This window comes from Salvelinus alpinus, chromosome 9 (assembly GCF_045679555.1).
Source record: "Salvelinus alpinus chromosome 9, SLU_Salpinus.1, whole genome shotgun sequence".
Lineage (NCBI taxonomy): Eukaryota > Metazoa > Chordata > Actinopteri > Salmoniformes > Salmonidae > Salvelinus > Salvelinus alpinus.
In genome coordinates, this window is record NC_092094.1 from 4628307 (window position 1) to 4646448 (window position 18142).

General features: G+C 42.1%; 1 protein-coding gene across 6 annotated transcripts; it reads right to left on the reverse strand.

Moving 5' to 3' along the window:
• Positions 1-57: 57 nt before the first annotated feature.
• LOC139584184 (uncharacterized) lies at positions 58-11257 on the reverse strand. 6 transcript variants are annotated; one of them, XM_071415735.1, is made up of 12 exons: positions 10177-11088; positions 6877-6928; positions 6639-6656; positions 6088-6177; positions 5717-5818; positions 3291-3452; positions 3091-3195; positions 1882-2976; positions 1702-1785; positions 1287-1412; positions 943-1093; positions 58-836 (listed from the first exon to the last, which is right to left on the reverse strand). In XM_071415735.1, the coding sequence occupies exons 1-12, from the start codon at positions 10636-10638 to the stop codon at positions 341-343; spliced, it is 2943 nt and encodes a 980-aa protein (XP_071271836.1). In that variant the 5' UTR covers positions 10639-11088; the 3' UTR covers positions 58-340. The 6 variants fall into 6 exon arrangements, 4 of the variants coding, with proteins under 4 accessions (XP_071271836.1, XP_071271837.1, XP_071271838.1 ...); XM_071415736.1 differs by having other exon boundaries at positions 1702-1782; positions 10177-11087; XM_071415737.1 differs by lacking the exon at positions 6639-6656.
• Between the last annotated feature and the right edge of the window lie 6885 nt (positions 11258-18142).

Consider the following 18142-nt stretch of genomic DNA (forward strand, 5'->3'; position numbering starts at 1 on the left):
AAAGGAATGAGGGCTGGATTTACAGTTGATTGAATTGAGGATCAGATAGAGAATTACTGTAAAATATGAAAAGAAAACATGTTTTTATTGGTAATTGTACAACATGAATGAGAATGAATGAGAAAAATATCGATGCCAAAAAATTATACAAAAATGAATATTTTATGACACTAACATTCTTAAAAAATTAGAACACTCTCCCAGGACAGTGATAGACATGTTGGCTTGATGGGTGTGTGCTCTGATTGTTAATAGAACCTTCTCTACATTGGTTACATTCAAGGTGTCACTACTTGTGGCTGTATTCTCCTAGGCAGAATGTCTCCCACGATCATAAGATTTATTTACGATCATAACATTTGACTAGACTTTTTTCATCCGAAGTAAAATAAGCTTTGCATATTTTCACATAGCTGTTGTCCCACATATACAAAAGATGATTTTGGGGATAATATGACAACATAGCCATAATACCATTGGCTGATCTGAGATCCAAACTTACATTCAAAGGTTTCTCTTTCATTAAGTCAAAGGCATGTGTGACTTTTGTGTCTTTGGTGTCAGTCATATAGAGAACTCCACACGCAACAAAGGCATTCCCAGCGTTCGGTACAGGATAGGACGTGCTAACCACAGACAACACAGAAAAACTCTTGTGGTTAAGCTTGGCAACCATCATGGTTCCGTTGACAACTGAAGCATATATGAGCCACAGTCCGTTCTCGTCCACAGCAAACTTAAAGTATGTCTTGGAGTTGTAGAAGAGGTAGGTTCGATTGTGGTAAAGAGCATTCTCAACGGACAGTGTCTGTAATCTCCTGGTCTTCAGATTATCCCTGTTAAAAAGCAAAATATTGAGAATGGGTCAAATACTTAGGAATCATGTACAAGATTTTGGATACATATATGTGTTGCTTTAAACTGCAGTAAAGAAACGCTTACTTGACAACTTTCGAGGTTCCCGCATTGTGATAGTACATAGACCCATTGTAGATGATGTGGCCACAACCCTGGTAGAATTTCCTCATGTCAATAGACTTGCTGCTGCCGTTAGGAAATGATGCAATGCTCTTGTACTCCTGCAAGACTCGACCTGAAAAGCCAAATGTAAATCGCAACACACAGTCTCTTTCTGCTGGAAATTGTTTCATTTGTTGCAACTTATATAAACGTTATGTATTGTACCAGCTGATTTCTTTCTTTGGCCTTGAGTTTTCCCCTATTATAAAATATATTTCCTCAATATTACTGGTATTTTTCTTTACGACTTGCCAAAAGTACTGTACCTGAAAAGTGTTCAGCCATCCAAATGTGGTTATCGTTCACCTGGGCTGCATCTCGCATCCAAACTCCAAATGTAGTTTCCATTTTAGTGACGTTTGGAAAGCATGTTATGCTTTTGATAATGTATTCTATGGATACGAAAGAGAAACGTCACTAGGTAAAATGAAATATGTAATGACAATGTTTGAAATGACGTAAAAGACTTCACTAAGCAACAGTTTCCACTAGGGGGCGCTCATGAGTAAAGGTTGAAGGTACAGTACAGTAGTACAAACTAAGCTTCCAGACTGTACCTTTAAATGCTGTGGTTACATTGGAGGGAACAGTGAAGACTTTAAGGCCTTCTGTTGACAAAATGCAACCAATTATGAAGAAAAATAACCCCCAGTATTGCCTATGTAGAAATAGTTCTGATACCAGCTTTCCAAACAGGTGTTTCTTTCGCATCCTCTGTGTCGGTTACATTCAAGGTGTCATTGGTGGGAGCAGAGAAGATTTCTGCTGAAAATGAACATAAAATGCAATCAATTATGAAGACAATTTCAATACCTTCACCATCCTAATTCAACCCCTTTATAGATTTAAATAGTTTCATACCAGTTTTCTTAAATGCTGCTTCTTCCACAATCTCGGTGTCAGTTACGTTCAAAGGTCCGTCTTCCACATTCTCGGTGTGAGTTACGTTCAAAGGTCCTTCTTCCACAATCTCACTGTCAGTTACGTACAAAGGTCCTTCTTCCACATTCTCAGTGTGCGTTACGTTCAAAGGTCCTTCTTCCACAATCTCGTTGTCAGTTACGTTCAAAGGTCCTTCTTCCACAATCTCGTTGTCAGTTACGTACAAAGGTCCTTCTTCCACAATCTCACTGTCAGTTACGTTCAAAGGTCCTTCTTCCACAATATCACTGTCAGTTACGTACAAAGGTCCTTCTTCCACATTCTCAGTGTGCGTTACGTTCAAAGGTCCTTCTTCCACAATCTCGGTGTCAGTTACGTTCAAAGATCCTTCTTCCACAATCTCGGTGTCAGTTACGTTCAAAGGTCCTTCTTCCACAATCTCGGTGTCAGTTACGTTCAAAAGTCCTTCTTCCACAATCTCGTTGTCAGTTACGTTCAAAGATCCTTCTTCCACAATCTCGTTGTCAGTTACGTACAAAGGTCCTTCTTCCACAATCTCGATGTCAGTTACGTTCAAAGGTCCTTCTTCCACAATCTCGGTGTCAGTTACGTTCAAAAGTCCTTCCACAATCTCGATGTCAGTTACGTTCAAAGGTCCTTCTTCCACAATCTCGTTGTCAGTTACGTTCAAAGATCCTTCTTCCACAATCTCACTGTCAGTTACGTACAAAGGTACTTCTTCCACATTCTCGGTGTCAGTTACGTTCAAAGGTCCTTCTTCCACAATCTCGTTGTCAGTTACGTTCAAAGATCCTTCTTCCACAATCTCACTGTCAGTTACGTACAAAGATCCTTCTTCCACAATCTTGTTGTCAGTTACGTTCAAAGGTCCTTCTTCCACATTCTCGGTGTCAGTTATGTTCAAAAGTCCTTCTTCCACAATCTCGTTGTCAGTTGTGTTCAAAGGTGCTTCTTCCACAATCTTTATGTATGTAATTTGTCGGTTATTTGCTTCCTCGTTCTCTGTGTCAGTTACATTCAACGTGTCATTATTTGCGGCTAGATTCGCTGACTCTAAGGGGAGAGAGATGCAACAGTGTTTTTTTTACACTGAGGAATAAACGTATGTTCATACATAGTGATTCTGAGTTGTTGTTGGTGGAATCTCTGCCAGGACAGTATGCTCACCCGTAGACATGTTGGCTTGATGGATGTGTGCTCTGATGGTTCGATTAACATTCTCTGCATTGGTTACATTCAAGGTGTCACTGCTTGTGGCTGTATTCTCTGTACCTAAGAGTGTAGAGAAAAAAATGGAACAGTGTTTTACAGTGACAGTGAGGATGAATGCATGTCCTTGTTGGTGGAATCTCTGACAGCATACTCACTCAGAGAGTCAGACATGTTGGCTTGATGGAGACAGGTGTTCTCTAACAGGTGGGCTCTCATGGTCCTATTTCTAGAGGGTTCTGGGTCCTCTAAGGTCACTGCGGGGCCAGGTAGACCAGGGGGACCGGCAGGGCCAGGAGGGCCCCTTGGACCCGGAGGCCCTTCAAACACAAATCGGAGGCACAGGATCTGATTCTCAGATAAACTAACATTTACAGTATGTAATACAATTATGATCATTGCAAGTAAAACATAAATTGTAACTATCTGCAAAATCAGTGTTAGTAGCTCAAATGAAGTTGAGAATGATCTAGTAAGGTGAGCTATTAAGATGAACTAGTAGGGTGATCTAGTAAGATGAACTAGTAGGGTGATCTAGTAAGATGAACTAGTAGGGTGATCTAGTAAGATGAACTAGTAGGGTGATCTAGTAAGATGAACTAGTAGGGTGATCTAGTAAGAGGAACTAGTAGGGTGAGCTAGTAAGATGAACTAGCAGGGTGATCTAGTAAGATGAACTAGTAGGGTGATCTAGTAAGATGAACTAGTAGGGTGATCTAGTAAGATGAACTAGTAGGGTGATCTAGTAAGGTGAGATAGTAGGGTGATCTAGTAGGGTGATATAGTAAGATTAACTAGTAGGGTGATCTAGTAAGATTAACTAGTAGGGTGATCTAGTAAGATTAACTAGTAGGGTGAGCTAATAGGGTGATCTAGTAAGATTAACTAGTAGGGTGATCTAGTAAGATGAACTAGTAGGGTGATCTAGTAGGGTGATCTAGTAAGATTAACTAGTAGGGTGATCTAGTAAGATGAACTAGTAGGGTGAGCTAATAGGGTGATCTAGTCAGATTAACTAGTAGGGTGATCTAGTAAGATGAACTAGTAGGGTGATCTAGTAGGGTGATCTAGTAAGATTAACTAGTAGGGTGATCTAGTAAGATGAACTAGTAGGGTGATCTAGTAAGATGAACTAGTAGGGTGATCTAGTAGGGTGATCTAGTAAGAGGAACTAGTAGGGTGAGCTAGTAAGATGAACTAGTAGGGTGATCTAGTAAGATGAACTAGTAGGGTGATCTAGTAAGATGAACTAGTAGGGTGAGCTAGTAAGATGAACTAGTAGGGTGATCTAGTAAGATGAACTAGTAGGGTGATCTAGTAAGATGAACTAGTAGGGTGATCTAGTAAGATGAACTAGTAGGGTGATCTAGTAAGATGAACTAGTAGGGTGAGCTAGTAAGATTAACTAGTAGGGTGAGCTAGTAAGATGAACTAGTAGGGTGATCTAGTAGGGTGATCTAGTAAGAGGAACTAGTAGGGTGATCTAGTAGGGTGATCTAGTAAGAGGAACTAGTAGGGTGAGCTAGTAAGATGAACTAGTAGGGTGAGCTAGTAAGATGAACTAGTAGGATGATCTAGTAAGATGAACTAGTAGGGTGAGCTAGTAAGATGAACTAGTAGGGTGATCTAGTAAGATGAACTAGTAGGGTGATCTAGTAGGGTGATCTAGTAAGAGGAACTAGTAGGGTGAGCTAGTAAGATGAACTAGTAGGGTGAGCTAGTAAGATGAACTAGTAGGATGATCTAGTAAGATGAACTAGTAGGGTGAGCTAGTAAGATGAACTAGTAGGGTGATCTAGTAAGATGAACTAGTAGGGTGATCTAGTAAGATGAACTAGTAGGGTGAGCTAGTAAGATGAACTAGTAGGGTGAGCTAGTAAGATGAACTAGTAGGGTGATCTAGTAAGATGAACTAGTAGGGTGAGCTAGTAAGATGAACTAGTAGGGTGATCTAGTAAGATGAACTAGTAGGGTGATCTAGTAAGATGAACTAGTAGGGTGATCTAGTAAGATGAACTAGTAGGGTGATCTAGTAAGATGAACTAGTAGGGTGATCTAGTAAAGATGAACTAGTAGGGTGATCTAGTAGGGTGATCTAGTAAGATGAACTAGTAGGGTGATCTAGTAAGATGAACTAGTAGGGTGAGCTAGTAAGATGAACTAGTAGGGTGAGCTAGTAAGATGAACTAGTAGGGTGAGCTAGTAAGATGAACTAGTAGGGTGAGCTAGTAAGATGAACTAGTAGGGTGAGCTAGTAAGATGAACTAGTAGGGTGAGCTAGTAAGATGAACTAGTAGGGTGAGCTAGTAAGATGAACTAGTAGGGTGATCTAGTAAGATTAACTAGTAGGGTGATCTAGTAAGATGAACTAGTAGGGTGATCTAGTAAGATGAACTAGTAGGGTGAGCTAGTAAGATGAACTAGTAGGGTGAGCTAGTAAGATGAACTAGTAGGGTGATCTAGTAAGATTAACTAGTAGGGTGATCTAGTAAGATGAACTAGTAGGGTGATCTAGTAAGATGAACTAGTAGGGTGATCTAGTAAGATGGATTTTTAAGAGAATGAGAACTCTACCCTCTTTTACCCTCTATGATGATGTCATTGGAGGTCTCGTCCTTCAGTCCTGGAGGTCCAGGGTCTCCCACGTCTCCTTTCACCCCAGGCTCCCCTCTCTCTCCAGGGGGACCTGAACAGGCAAGGGGTCATCATGATAGTTATGGATGGATTTTTTTTTTTACTGATTTCTTTAAATTATTTAGTTTCATTAGGTCTTTACCAGTGGAGGCTGGTGTCACTTTGAATTGGAAGATGGAATCATTGTAATGGCTGGAATACAATGAATTACAAGTCCTCCAATTTAAGGTGACACCAGCCTCCACTGGTCTGCACATGTAGAGTATATTAGAGCAGTTGTGCATGGGGGAAAAAAATCACATACCACAAACAGTGTCTGACCTTTTTTCCCTCGTCTCCCTGCAGCTCCAGGTGGTCCTGGTATGCCTTCTGTAGCATTGACTCCTGGCTTCCCATCCACACCTGGAGTGCCTTGAACAGATATCATCCTGTATGATCATCGATAACTACGTGTATGACTAGAAGCCTTTTTTAGAGCTTTGGGCCAGTAACCGATAAGGTTACTGGATCAAATCCCCGAGCTGACATGGTACAAAATCTATCGTTCTGCCCCCTGAACAAGGCAGTTAACCCACTGTTCCCCGGGCCCTGAGCAAGGCAGTTAACCCACTGTTCCCCGGGCCCTGAGCAAGGCAGTTAACCCACTGTTCCCCGGGCCCTGAGCAAGGCTGTTAACCCACTGTTCCCCGGGCGCCGACAAAGTGGATGTTGATTAAGGCAGCCCCCCGCACCTCTCTGATTCAGAGGGGTTTGGGTTAAATGTGTAAGACACATTTCAGTTGAAGGCATTCAGTTGTACAACTGACTTGGTATCCCACCTTTCCCCCTTTTGTCATGCTTTGATTGATGCAAAGTGTTGTTGATTGTTTTACCTGGAGGTCCTGGTAAGCCTGTAATGTAGGATGGAATGAATGGTTAGGAATGGAACTTTTTGTATTCATGTCCATTTCATGTGCAATAGGCAACATACAGCATTTCAATGAGGTACTGTCTTTATTAAGGCTGTTGCTAATGTTTTTATTTTAATAATTGTAGTTTTCAAAAAAACAAATGTGTTTTTCTTACCTGTGTACCCTAGATATTAGAAGAGCTATTTCAACAACAACACACCTGTTAAACACATGTCTTTTGTGCTGTTACATAGTTCCAACAGGACCTTGATCTGAAAGACAGAAGTAAAGGGAAACAGTGACAATAACAGCAACTTAAAGGACACTACAGCTTGGATCTTTCATTTAAAGACCCTTGCTCCCTTCGGTCTCAACGTTGACTTTGATCTGAAGCCATTCTTGTGATTTTCCTATTGTAAATGTTTGTAGGCTTATGTAGCCACATTGTATCTATGATCGTACACTATCCATTTATGTTTTCTTTGTATGCTATTTTAATATATGAGAATTAACCGATGATATCAGGCCACACCATGATTACAGATGCCTGTGTGTGTCTTTTGACATATATAAATATAAACGACAGCAGAAACACTAGGCCCTGTCCCTATATAAACGAGTCATCCTGCAGTGTTTGTCATTATACCCTGATGAAGACAGCTTGTCTGTCGAAACGTTGGACATAAATATTTTTGCATCTTGAGCTCCTAGAGTGTCCTGCTCTCCTTTATTTTATACTTTTTTGAAGTGTTCCGCTCCGCTAACCAGCACCTCGTCTAAATAGGTGTGCGTTTCTTTCGCCTCTAGATCAATAACAGCAACTTAACCATTACCTCCAGTTTAGAGAAACTAGATGAATCATGTACCTAAAAATACAGCCAGTTGTTTCTTCTTTACACTGTTCGGTTTGATGTTAATTTCCTGTGTCATTCAGAAAGTGTGACATTTCTCCAGCCAAGTGGGTCTCTCTGTGGTTAGCCAAGGCCCAGAGGATAGGATGAGTTTGGCAGAGTACCAAGCCACCGCATGAGTCCAAAATGGAACCCTATTCCCTATATAGTGTACTACTTTAGACCAGGGCCCTATAGAACCCTATTCCCTATATAGTGCACTACTTTTGACCAGAGCCCTATAGAACCCTATTCCCAAAATATAGTGCACTACTTTTGACCAGGGTCCTATAGAACCCTATTCCCTATATATAGTGCACTACTGTTGACCAGGGTCCTATAGAACCTTTTCTAAAATTAGTGCACTATATAGGGAATAGGGTTCAATAGGGCTCTGGTCTAAAGTAGTGCACTATATAGGGAATAGGGTTCAATAGGGCTCTGGTCTAAAGTAGTGCACTATATAGGGAATAGGATATATTTCAGACGCATGCTCAGTTTTCCTCCTCTTAATCCTATATCCAGAGACTTCCAATGAGATGATTCTTGGCATAGGAAGGACATTTCTGCTAATCCCAGAAGAGTGAAAAAGGAAATGACTCTGAACATATGGAGAGTGAGAATACTAAACTATTCCAGATTGAATCTCCCTTCCTCTACAATAACGTAACGTTGTGATAAATCATAAATGATGATCTACATGCGTAAGAAAAACTCAATACCTAATCCGTGAAAGTCACAGCTGGTCTTATCTTAAACCGTAACAGAGTCTTGTTACAGTTTTATACTGTACATACCATGTAACTTATGGTATGATCCAATGTGGCTCAGCACTTGCAACACCGGGGGTTTTGTTGGGTTTAATTCCCACTAAGGGATCAGTACGAGAAAGAAGTATAAAAATGTATCCAGTCACTAAATTACAAAAATAACCTACAATAACTATCTAACTGGGGCGGCAAGTAGCCTAGTGGTTAGAGTGGAGGGGCGGCAAGTAGTCTAGTGGTTAGAGTGGAGGGGCGGCAGGTAGTCTAGTGGTTAGAGTGGAGGGGCGGCAGGTAGTCTAGTGGTTAGAGTGGAGGGGCGGCAGGTAGCCTAGTGGTTAGAGTGGAGGGGCGGCAAGTAGCCTAGTGGTTAGAGTGGAGGGGCGGCAGGTAGCCTAGTGGTTAGAGTGGAGGGGCGGCAGGTGGCCTAGTGGTTAGAGTGTAGGGACGGAAGGTAGCCTAGTGGTTAGAGGGTAGGGGCGGCAGGTAGCCTAGTGGTTAGAGTGGAGGGGCGGCGGGTAGCCTAGTGGTTAGAGGGTAGGGACGGCAGGTAGCCTAGTGGTTAGAGGGTAGGGACGGCAGGTAACCTAGTGGTTAGAGGGTAGGGACGGCAGGTAGCCTAGTGGTTAGAGGGTAGGGACGGCAGGTAACCTAGTGGTTAGAGGGTAGGGACGGCAGGTAACCTAGTGGTTAGAGGGGGGCGGCAGGTAACCTAGTGGTTAGAGTGTAGGGACGGTAGGTAACCTAGTGGTTAGAGGGTAGGGGCGGCAGGTAACCTAGTGGTTAGATGGTAGGGGCGGCAGGTAGCCTAGTGGTTAGAGGGTAGGGACGGCAGGTAGCCTAGTGGTTAGAGGGTAGGGACGGCAGGTAACCTAGTGGTTAGAGGGTAGGGACGGCAGGTAACCTAGTGGTTAGAGGGTAGGGACGGCAGGTAGCCTAGTGGTTAGAGGGTAGGGACGGCAGGTAACCTAGTGGTTAGAGGGTAGGGACGGCAGGTAACCTAGTGGTTAGAGGGTAGGGACGGCAGGTAACCTAGTGGTTAGAGGGTAGGGACGGCAGGTAACCTAGTGGTTAGAGGGTAGGGACGGCAGGTAACCTAGTGGTTAGAGGGGGGCGGCAGGTAACCTAGTGGTTAGAGTGTAGGGACGGTAGGTAACCTAGTGGTTAGAGGGTAGGGCGGCAGGTAACCTAGTGGTTAGATGGTAGGGACGGCAGGTAGCCTAGTGGTTAGAGGGTAGGGACGGCAGGTAACCTAGTGGTTAGAGGGTAGGGACGGCAGGTAACCTAGTGGTTAGAGGGTAGGGACGGCAGGTAGCCTAGTGGTTAGAGGGTAGGGACGGCAGGTAACCTAGTGGTTAGAGGGTAGGGACGGCAGGTAACCTAGTGGTTAGAGGGTAGGGACGGCAGGTAACCTAGTGGTTAGAGGGTAGGGACGGCAGGTAACCTAGTGGTTAGAGGGTAGGGACGGCAGGTAGTCTCGTGGTTAGAGGGTAGGGACGGCAGGTAGCCTAGTAGTTAGAGGGTAGGGACGGCAGGTAGCCTAGTGGTTAGAGTGGAGGGGTGGCAGGTAGCCTAGTGGTTAGAGGGGAGGGGCGGCAGGTAGCCTAGTGGTTAGAGTGGAGGGGTGGCAGGTAGCCTAGTGGTTAGAGGGGAGGGGCGGCAGGTAGCCTAGTGGTTAGAGGGTAGGGACGGCAGGTAGCCTAGTGGTTAGAGTGGAGGGGTGGCAGGTAGCCTAGTGGTTAGAGTAGTTAAATAGTTAAATAAAGGATTTTATTTTATTTTAAATAACCTACTATAACTCACTTAGTAAAAGCACATAGCATACTGTCTCTAATTCACGTAGTAAATATTTCTGAGGATTCTTACCGGGACCATAGAGTATGTCATCACCATCATCATGTCCCTGTCTTCACGTTTCTGCTGTCGTTTAGTCTGGCGTTTCCCAGCCTTGCTCCTCTTACTGCGGGGTCGACCATGCCGCAGCTCCCTTTCTGCCTCCTCTCCGCCTGGGTCTTCCCTGCTGGTCCTGTGGGGTGATGTCTGCAACCCAGATTCCTCGGAGAGCACCTGCAACCTATCAGTCACCTCTCCAGGGTCCCTGCTGGCCCGGAGGGATACTGCTGCAGAATGATGCAGCACGGCGCCAGAGGTCTCTGAGAGCACCTGGAGTTGTAGATCCAACCGGGCCAGGTGGGCTGACAGGTGCATGTGTTGCACCAGAAGGAACACCAAGCCTGCAGAGCTCAGGATCGTAAGAGCACAAGTCCCCAACAAGAATACTCGGAACATCCCTGGGAGTCCCAGACAGCCACCTCCCTCCCTTATCATCCTACTTCCTGTCCTGAGTCCTGACAGTTTCCCCCCCCCAAAAAAAATAAATGAAAGTTGAAAATCTGCTACCGACAAGCTTTTTAGTTCACGGCTTCCTCTCCGGATGTGTTCCACTAGTCCCTACTGACACACAGAACTCGGTGATCTAGGCGCATACATCCGATACCCATACACAGAACTCAGTGATCTACACGCTGGATCTTACATCCACAGAGACACAAACATACTATGTTACAGACAGTTGTATGCTATTGCTAGGTAACGAACGAGAGACAGAATTACAGAAGAACTATTTGAAGAAATCCGAAGAAAAGTTGTCGTAAAAAGCTTTCCGAAAGCACAAAACAACTTGTCTTTTCTGAGTGTCAAACAAGATTTCATTGCGCAACTCTGGAAACTTCTGGAAAAGAGCTTTAGTGTCCAATGTCCTTCTGACTTGATTTATCATCAGCAGCAGTGACCATATATGGGACGTGAAATGGATTCAGCTGCAACGGGACTTTTCCCTTTTATCGTTCTAATTTCAAATTCTTATTGTGGTGTTTTAGGGGGTTGATTTATTGCCAAGTTGCATGGCTGCCTGAAAACAAAAATGTGCTAAAGTTTTTCAAGATAATTCTGAACAAGGAAAGCATTCTTTAAGTGGACAAGTGAGACTTGAACTGAGCCCATTGAATGATGAGCACATAGACCAGTACGCTCCGTTGTAAGACTTTCTTTGTTTCTGAAAAGCCGAAAGCCCCATGTCAACATCCTTACATACAGTAATATCCATAATTGTACTGGCACGTCATTTCCACATAATTATTTTCCTGTAGCACCAATCCACAATGGCAAAGAGTAGGAGTGTTGATATCAGTTCCCTTTCTGTCGGTCACTCAGTATAACATACAGTGATATCAGTCCCTTTCTGTCGGTCACTCAGTAAAACATACAGTGATATCAGTTCCCTTTCTGTCGGTCACTCAGTATAACATACAGTGATATCAGTTCCCTTTCTGTCGGTCACTCAGTATAACATACAGTGATATCATTTCCCTTTCTGTCGGTCACTCAGTATAACATACAGTGATATCATTTCCCTTTCTGTCGGTCACTCAGTATAACATACAGTGATATCAGTTCCCTTTCTGTCGGTCACTCAGTAAAACATACAGTGATATCAGTTCCCTTTCTGTCGGTCACTCAGTATAACATACAGTGATATCAGTTCCCTTTCTGTCGGTCACTCAATATAACATACAGTGATATCAGTTCCCTTTCTGTCGGTCACTCAGTATAACATACAGTGATATCAGTTCCCTTTCTGTCGGTCACTCAGTATAACATACAGTGATATCAGTTCCCTTTCTGTCGGTCACTCAATATAACATACAGTGATATCAGTTCCCTTTCTGTCGGTCACTCAGTAAAACATACAGTGATATCAGTTCCCTTTCTGTCGGTCACTCAGTATAACATACAGTGATATCAGTTCCCTTTCTGTCGGTCACCCAGTAAAATATACAGTGATATCAGTTCCCTTTCTGTCGGTCACTCAGTAAAACATACAGCGATATCAGTTCCCTTTCTGTCGGTCACTCAGTATAACATACAGCGATATCAGTTCCCTTTCTGTCGGTCACTCAGTATAACATACAGTGATATCAGTTCCCTTTCTGTCGGTCACTCAGTATAACATACAGTGATATCAGTTCCCTTTCTGTCTGTCACTCAGTATTACATACAGTGATATCAGTTCCTTTTCTGTCGGTCACTCAGTATAACATACAGTGATATCAGTTCCCTTTCTGTCAGTCACTCAGTAAAACATACAGCGATATCAGTTCCCTTTCTGTCAGTCACTCAGTAAAACATACAGTGATATCTGCGACCTGGCCAAGATAAAGCAAAGCAGTGCGACACAAACAACAACACAGAGTTACACATGGATTAAACAAGCGTACAGTCAATAACACAATAGAAAAAAAAGAAAGTCTATATACAGTGTGTGCAAATGGCGTGAGGTGGTAAGGCAATAAATAGGCCTTAGTAGCGAAGTAATTACAATTTCGCAAATTAACACTGGAGTGATAGATGAGCAGATGGTGATGTGCAAGTAGAAATACTGGTGTGCAAAAGAGCAGAAAAGTAATTAAAAACAATATGGGGATGAGGTAGGTAGATTGGGTGGGCTATTTACAGATGGGCTATGTACAGCAAGTTCAGGAATACAAATGTGCTTAACAAATGTCATAAGTTGCGGCAAAGGAATTAACTTTATGTCCAGAATGCAAAGCATTATGTTTGGGGAAAATCCAACGCAACACATCACTGAGTACCACTCTTCATATTTTCAAGCATGGTGGTGGCTGAATCATGTTATGAGTATGCTTGTCATCGGCAAAGACTAAGGAGTTTTTAAGGATAAAAAGAAACGGAATGGAGCTAAGCACAAAATCTTAAGAGGAAAACCTGGTTCAGTCTGCTTTCCATCAGACACCGGGAAACAAATTCACCTTTCAGCAGGACAATAACCTAAAACAGAAGGCCAAATCTACAGTGTAGTTGCTTACCAAGATGTCATTGAATGTTCCTGAGTGGCTTAGTTACAGTTTTGACGTAAATCCGCTTGAAAATGTCTATCTAGCAATGATCAACTGAACATGAGGATTTTTTTAAAGAATAATGTGCAAATATTGTACGATCCAAAGCTCTTTACCAAGAAAGACTCACAGCTGTAATCACTGCCAACGGTTATTCTAACATCTATTGACCCAGGGGGTTGAATACTTGTCTAATCAATATACCATTTTACATGTTGCGTTTATTTTCTTTCAGTATACAGTACCAGTCAAACGTTTGGACACACCTACTCATTCAAGGGGTTTTCTTTATTTTCACTATTTTCTACATTGTAGAATAATAGTGAAGATATCAACACTATGAAATAACACACATGGAATCATGTAGTAACCAGAAAAAGTGTTAAACAAATCTAAATATATTTTAGATTCTTCAAAGTAGCCACCCTTTGCCTTGATGACAGCTTTGCACACTCTTGGCATTCTCTCAACCAGCTTCATGAGGAATGTTTTTCCAACAGTCTTGAAGGAGTTCCCACATATGCTGAGCACTTGTTGGCTGCTTTTTCTTCACTCTGCGGTCCAACTCATCCCAAACCATCTCAATTGGGTTGAGGTCGGGTGATTGTGGAGGCCAGGTCATCTGATGCAGCACTCCATCACTCTCCTTCTTGGTCAAATATCCCTTATACAGCCTGGAGGTGTGTTAGGTCATTGCCCTGTTGAAAAACAAATGATAGTCCCACTAAGCGCAAACCAGATGGGATGGCGTATCGCTGCAGAATGCTGTGGAAGCCATGCTGGTTGTGTGCCTTGAATTCTAAATAAATCACTGACAGTGTCACCAGCAAAGCCCCCCCACATCATCACACCATCCCATCCCATAAAAAAGGGAGACACAAATTGTACAATATGACTTCCATATAACCTGGAGGACATTATTGTCCAAAATAACTCCAGTGGTTATCATATATTTATATAACCCAATGATATTTATTGCCTTACCTCCTTACTCCATTTGCACACACTGTATATAGATTTTTATATTGTGTTATTGACTGTACGTTTGTTTATTCCATGTGTAACTCTGTGTTGTTGTTTTTGCAGCACTGCTTTGCTTTGCTTTATCTTGGCCAGGTCGCAGTTGTAAATGAGAACTTGTTCTCAACTGGCCAACCTGGTTAAATAAAGGAGAAATAAATACAATTTAAATAAATATAAAACTGGTAAAGCTTGTTTCTGACTTTGTGGCTGTGTTATCTAGTGGAAATCGCACTGTAATTGCCTGGTTACTAAAATTCTACACTGTTTGCACAATTTCAGTTTGTGAGAAAACAAGCACTGAATAGTGTAGGGAATCATTGTATCTTAATCGCCACCAAAATATCTTTATAGCTGTTTGAAGCTAGTGGAACGAAACAGCTTTCCCAGTTTGACAACACGTCACGCAGGCGGGAGAAATCAGTAGGCGAATATCACAGCGGTCCCATTGTCAATCTCGCCACTTGCAGTTAAGTAATACTGTGAAACACTCATTCCACTATTAGCGCCAGCTATATTATCAACAAAATCTAGGTTTCCATACAAATAGGTGACAGATTTTCATGCGAATATTCTTCAAACCTGCATAAAAACAATATGCCCATTTTCCCACCAGAGATGTTTCCATCAAATAGACGTGTTGTAGACAGAGCAATGTGAGCGGAGCAGAGTGAGGAGTGCCGCGTGCCCAAATGCTGGAGCGTCGAGCTTCTCGCGCGCTCCAGTAGCGCTCACTTCACGAGCTCAGGGCATGCCTGGCCCAGCATGCATCTGTAGTCTACTTGTGTGCGGCTATATGGCCCATTTCTTTAGCTATTGTCATGGAGTTCGCTCAATATTTTTTTTATAAAGAAACTGATAAAAACACAATGGTGCAAAATCAAGGTGATTTACAAAGATGAGGACCAAGCGCAGGAGAGGGAGTGTGGTGATGTAATGTCCACAACTAAAGAATCATTGTTGAATCTGAAAAGACACGTATCCTGAAAGCATGATGGTGTACGTATTACTATGTGCACATGCTAAAAGAAATGAACGAGGTGGGTAGATAACTAAGTGTGTCATTGTAGCAACGTATTTATAAAATAAAATAAATCTGCTTTCAAAAGTTTTGTTAATTTTTGTTATATTATCCATACAATAGGCCTGGCATATTACCACATTTAATGAGCTTTCCATTTTGATTGGGTAATTTTGCCTAAAAACCTTTAGGCCTACCAATAGAGAGAGAGAAAACCTCTGTATCTCTGCCCAGCCTGGCAAGAGTGGCTAAAGGGTGTTTAGCATCCCCAGTGGCTCTTCAAGCGCGGAGAGGATATTCTCCACTGCTGGCCGGATCTCCAGGATCCATCACATGAGCCTGAAGACCCAGACTGGCCAAACTCGTGTTTCTAAAAATGAATTCAAAAGGCATTGTAGACTGAGCCTAATAAGCCATTTTTTCATTTAATTTGTATTTAATTCTAAGTCACAGACTATATGCGCAAGTTATAGACTATAATGATTTAATACAGCGAAGTGTTGTTTAAATGCTGAGCACTTTTATGTCCCTACAGGCCTATTGTGTCGCACTCGCAAATTATTCACAATGTATTTCTTTGTAGGCTATAGCTTTGAAATAATAATTCATTTTCGTTCCTTCTTAGGCTCCCTGTCTGGCTCCTAGCCTATGGAGTGTTTATATGCTGTTTAATATGACATGTAGCCTATTCGAAATGATGAGCGCTTCTTACATTCACCATTTCATGTTTTATAAAAAATACTTTTCAAATCATATGGTTTGGTTTCAATACTTCAAAACCAAATGGTAGGTCCAGGTAGTCACAAAAATAAAAAATAAAGTGTTGGTTAAATTGTGATTTTAATGAATGGAGCGAAATTGGAGAAGCTGTTTTTTTTCTTCATGTGAGCACAGAGCGGTTTTTAGCGGAGTCATTGGAAAAGATGTGTAGTGCCTGAGCAGCAAGCACTGCTCGGTGAGTGACGTGCGGGATTTCCGGCCGCTCAACTCCGCTCATATACTCTGGTTGCTGATAAAAGGCTGTGCGTGATGACGTGGTACACATACAAATACCTTTTGCGGTTAAATTCCCATGTACTTAATAAAAAATACAAGTTAAATGGGATTCCATCACATTTAACTATACTGACGGCTTTCTCACAAAGAATGTTGAGTTATATAGCTAGTGTGCCCTCTCTGGTATTGACACTTGCGCTCTAGCCATCCGCTTTCCGATACAGTGTGGGCAGATAGCCTGTTGGCTGGAGCACACGTATAGACTACATGAGATTATTGACAAAAGAGCGAGATTGTTTTTTATTTGTCAAATGGCAGCCAAGCATCGATGATCATGTCACCAGAATGACCCTAGATTGATTGGAAAAAGAGCATCAAACTCACCACCCTGTGAAGTTCATAATTTAATCTTCACGTTATAATGTCAAATGCACTGCACAAGTCTTGCAAGTTCTAAACCCAACAATGCAGTAATCATAATGTATTTAATCTGTAGTCATATTTGGCAGGACCACACTTCATCGCGTTACTCAAACCACCGATTTTTCTCGCATAATTAAAAATTAAAAATCCCACCTTGTCTTGTGTATTTTGCTTTGTAGACATTAAGAAAGTTCACCGGAAAATGTTCCGTTTCCATCAGGCCTGTCATTAAAAAAATGTTATGTCACCATGTACTTTACTCGCATTAAACGTTTGAATGTAAACCTGGTTCTTTTCTGAAATTACAACGCAAATATTCATAATTCCTGTGTTGCACATTTAATTTACTGTCTCCACAAAGTATTTTCGCCGTAGGTCTATATGGCGATACGTGTAACAAAGCCTTTCACGTTCAAATTAGGCAACGCAAACTGATTGTCATTAAGCGAGACTTTAGTCACAAACATGCTAATCGATGCACCTTTACTTCCGGTTTGGAAACCAAATCCAGAGTTGTTCGTAAACGCGCATTCGTCCGTTTCAAACGGGAGATTTCTTCCTGGTACTCTGCTATCGTTTTTTTAATAACCACGGATAATTCCAAATGAACTGCGGTAAATTTTACGTCGAGAAACACATTAAGCAGCTGTAGTTAAAGACATTTTGTAGAGCAAATGGATAGAAGGTGGGAGAAATTATTGTTATTTGCTAGCTATGCTTGCTTGATCATAGTAAAATAGATTGAATACACATACGGACAATATTTACCATTGAAATACCGCGAGAGTTTGGATTTATTCAGCGTTCAAAATAACTGGGAATGTTAGCTAAAAAATACTGTATCCAGACACTATTAGGGCTGCAGAGTCTCTATCCTTAAGACACAGCCCAAGACTATGCTGTTCATAAAAGCTTTGAAGGACCGCTGCTAATTCTGTTCTCTTGTCGACCGGATCGGACGACAGCTGTTCCTTGTTTTGGATCATTTGTATTCATTTAATTTTTGGGACCTGGGGTGTGAGAAAAGTGCTTTACAAATTAAATTTATGATTATTATATTCCCTCGGCGATGACAGAAAATATTGTTTTAACCATAGACTTGGTTTTCTCATGACCGACTTCAGTGCATTCAAGACAAGTTGGAGCTCGGGAAAAAAAACAAGCGCCGACTGGGAAAAATCGTTTATACATATTTTAATAGGCTACATCAGTGGAGGCTGCTGAGGGGAGAATGGCTCATAATAATGGCTGGAATGGAGTCTAATGGATGGAATGGAGTGAATATAATGTTATCAAAACCATGTTTTTGATGCCACTCCATTGACTCCATTCCAGCCATTATTATGAGCTGTCCTCGCTAGCGAACAAATTGCTGATTTGATCTACAGCTATAAACTCGGGTGCAGCGCAAATGTCAAATTGTAGGGAGAGAGGTTTGACCTTAATATGCAGCTCC

Bases quoted from the DNA above. Each gene is read 5' to 3' on its own strand.
- LOC139584184 (XM_071415735.1), bottom strand. From the start codon at position 10,638: ATGATAAGGGAGGGAGGTGGCTGTCTGGGACTCCCAGGGATGTTCCGA. The intron at 1,786-1,881 runs GTATGAAACTAT...GTTCATTTTCAG, and splicing joins AGCAGCATTTAAGAAAACTG to CAGAAATCTTCTCTGCTCCC. The intron at 1,094-1,286 runs GTACAGTACTTT...TTGGCTTTTCAG, and splicing joins GATGGCTGAACACTTTTCAG to GTCGAGTCTTGCAGGAGTAC.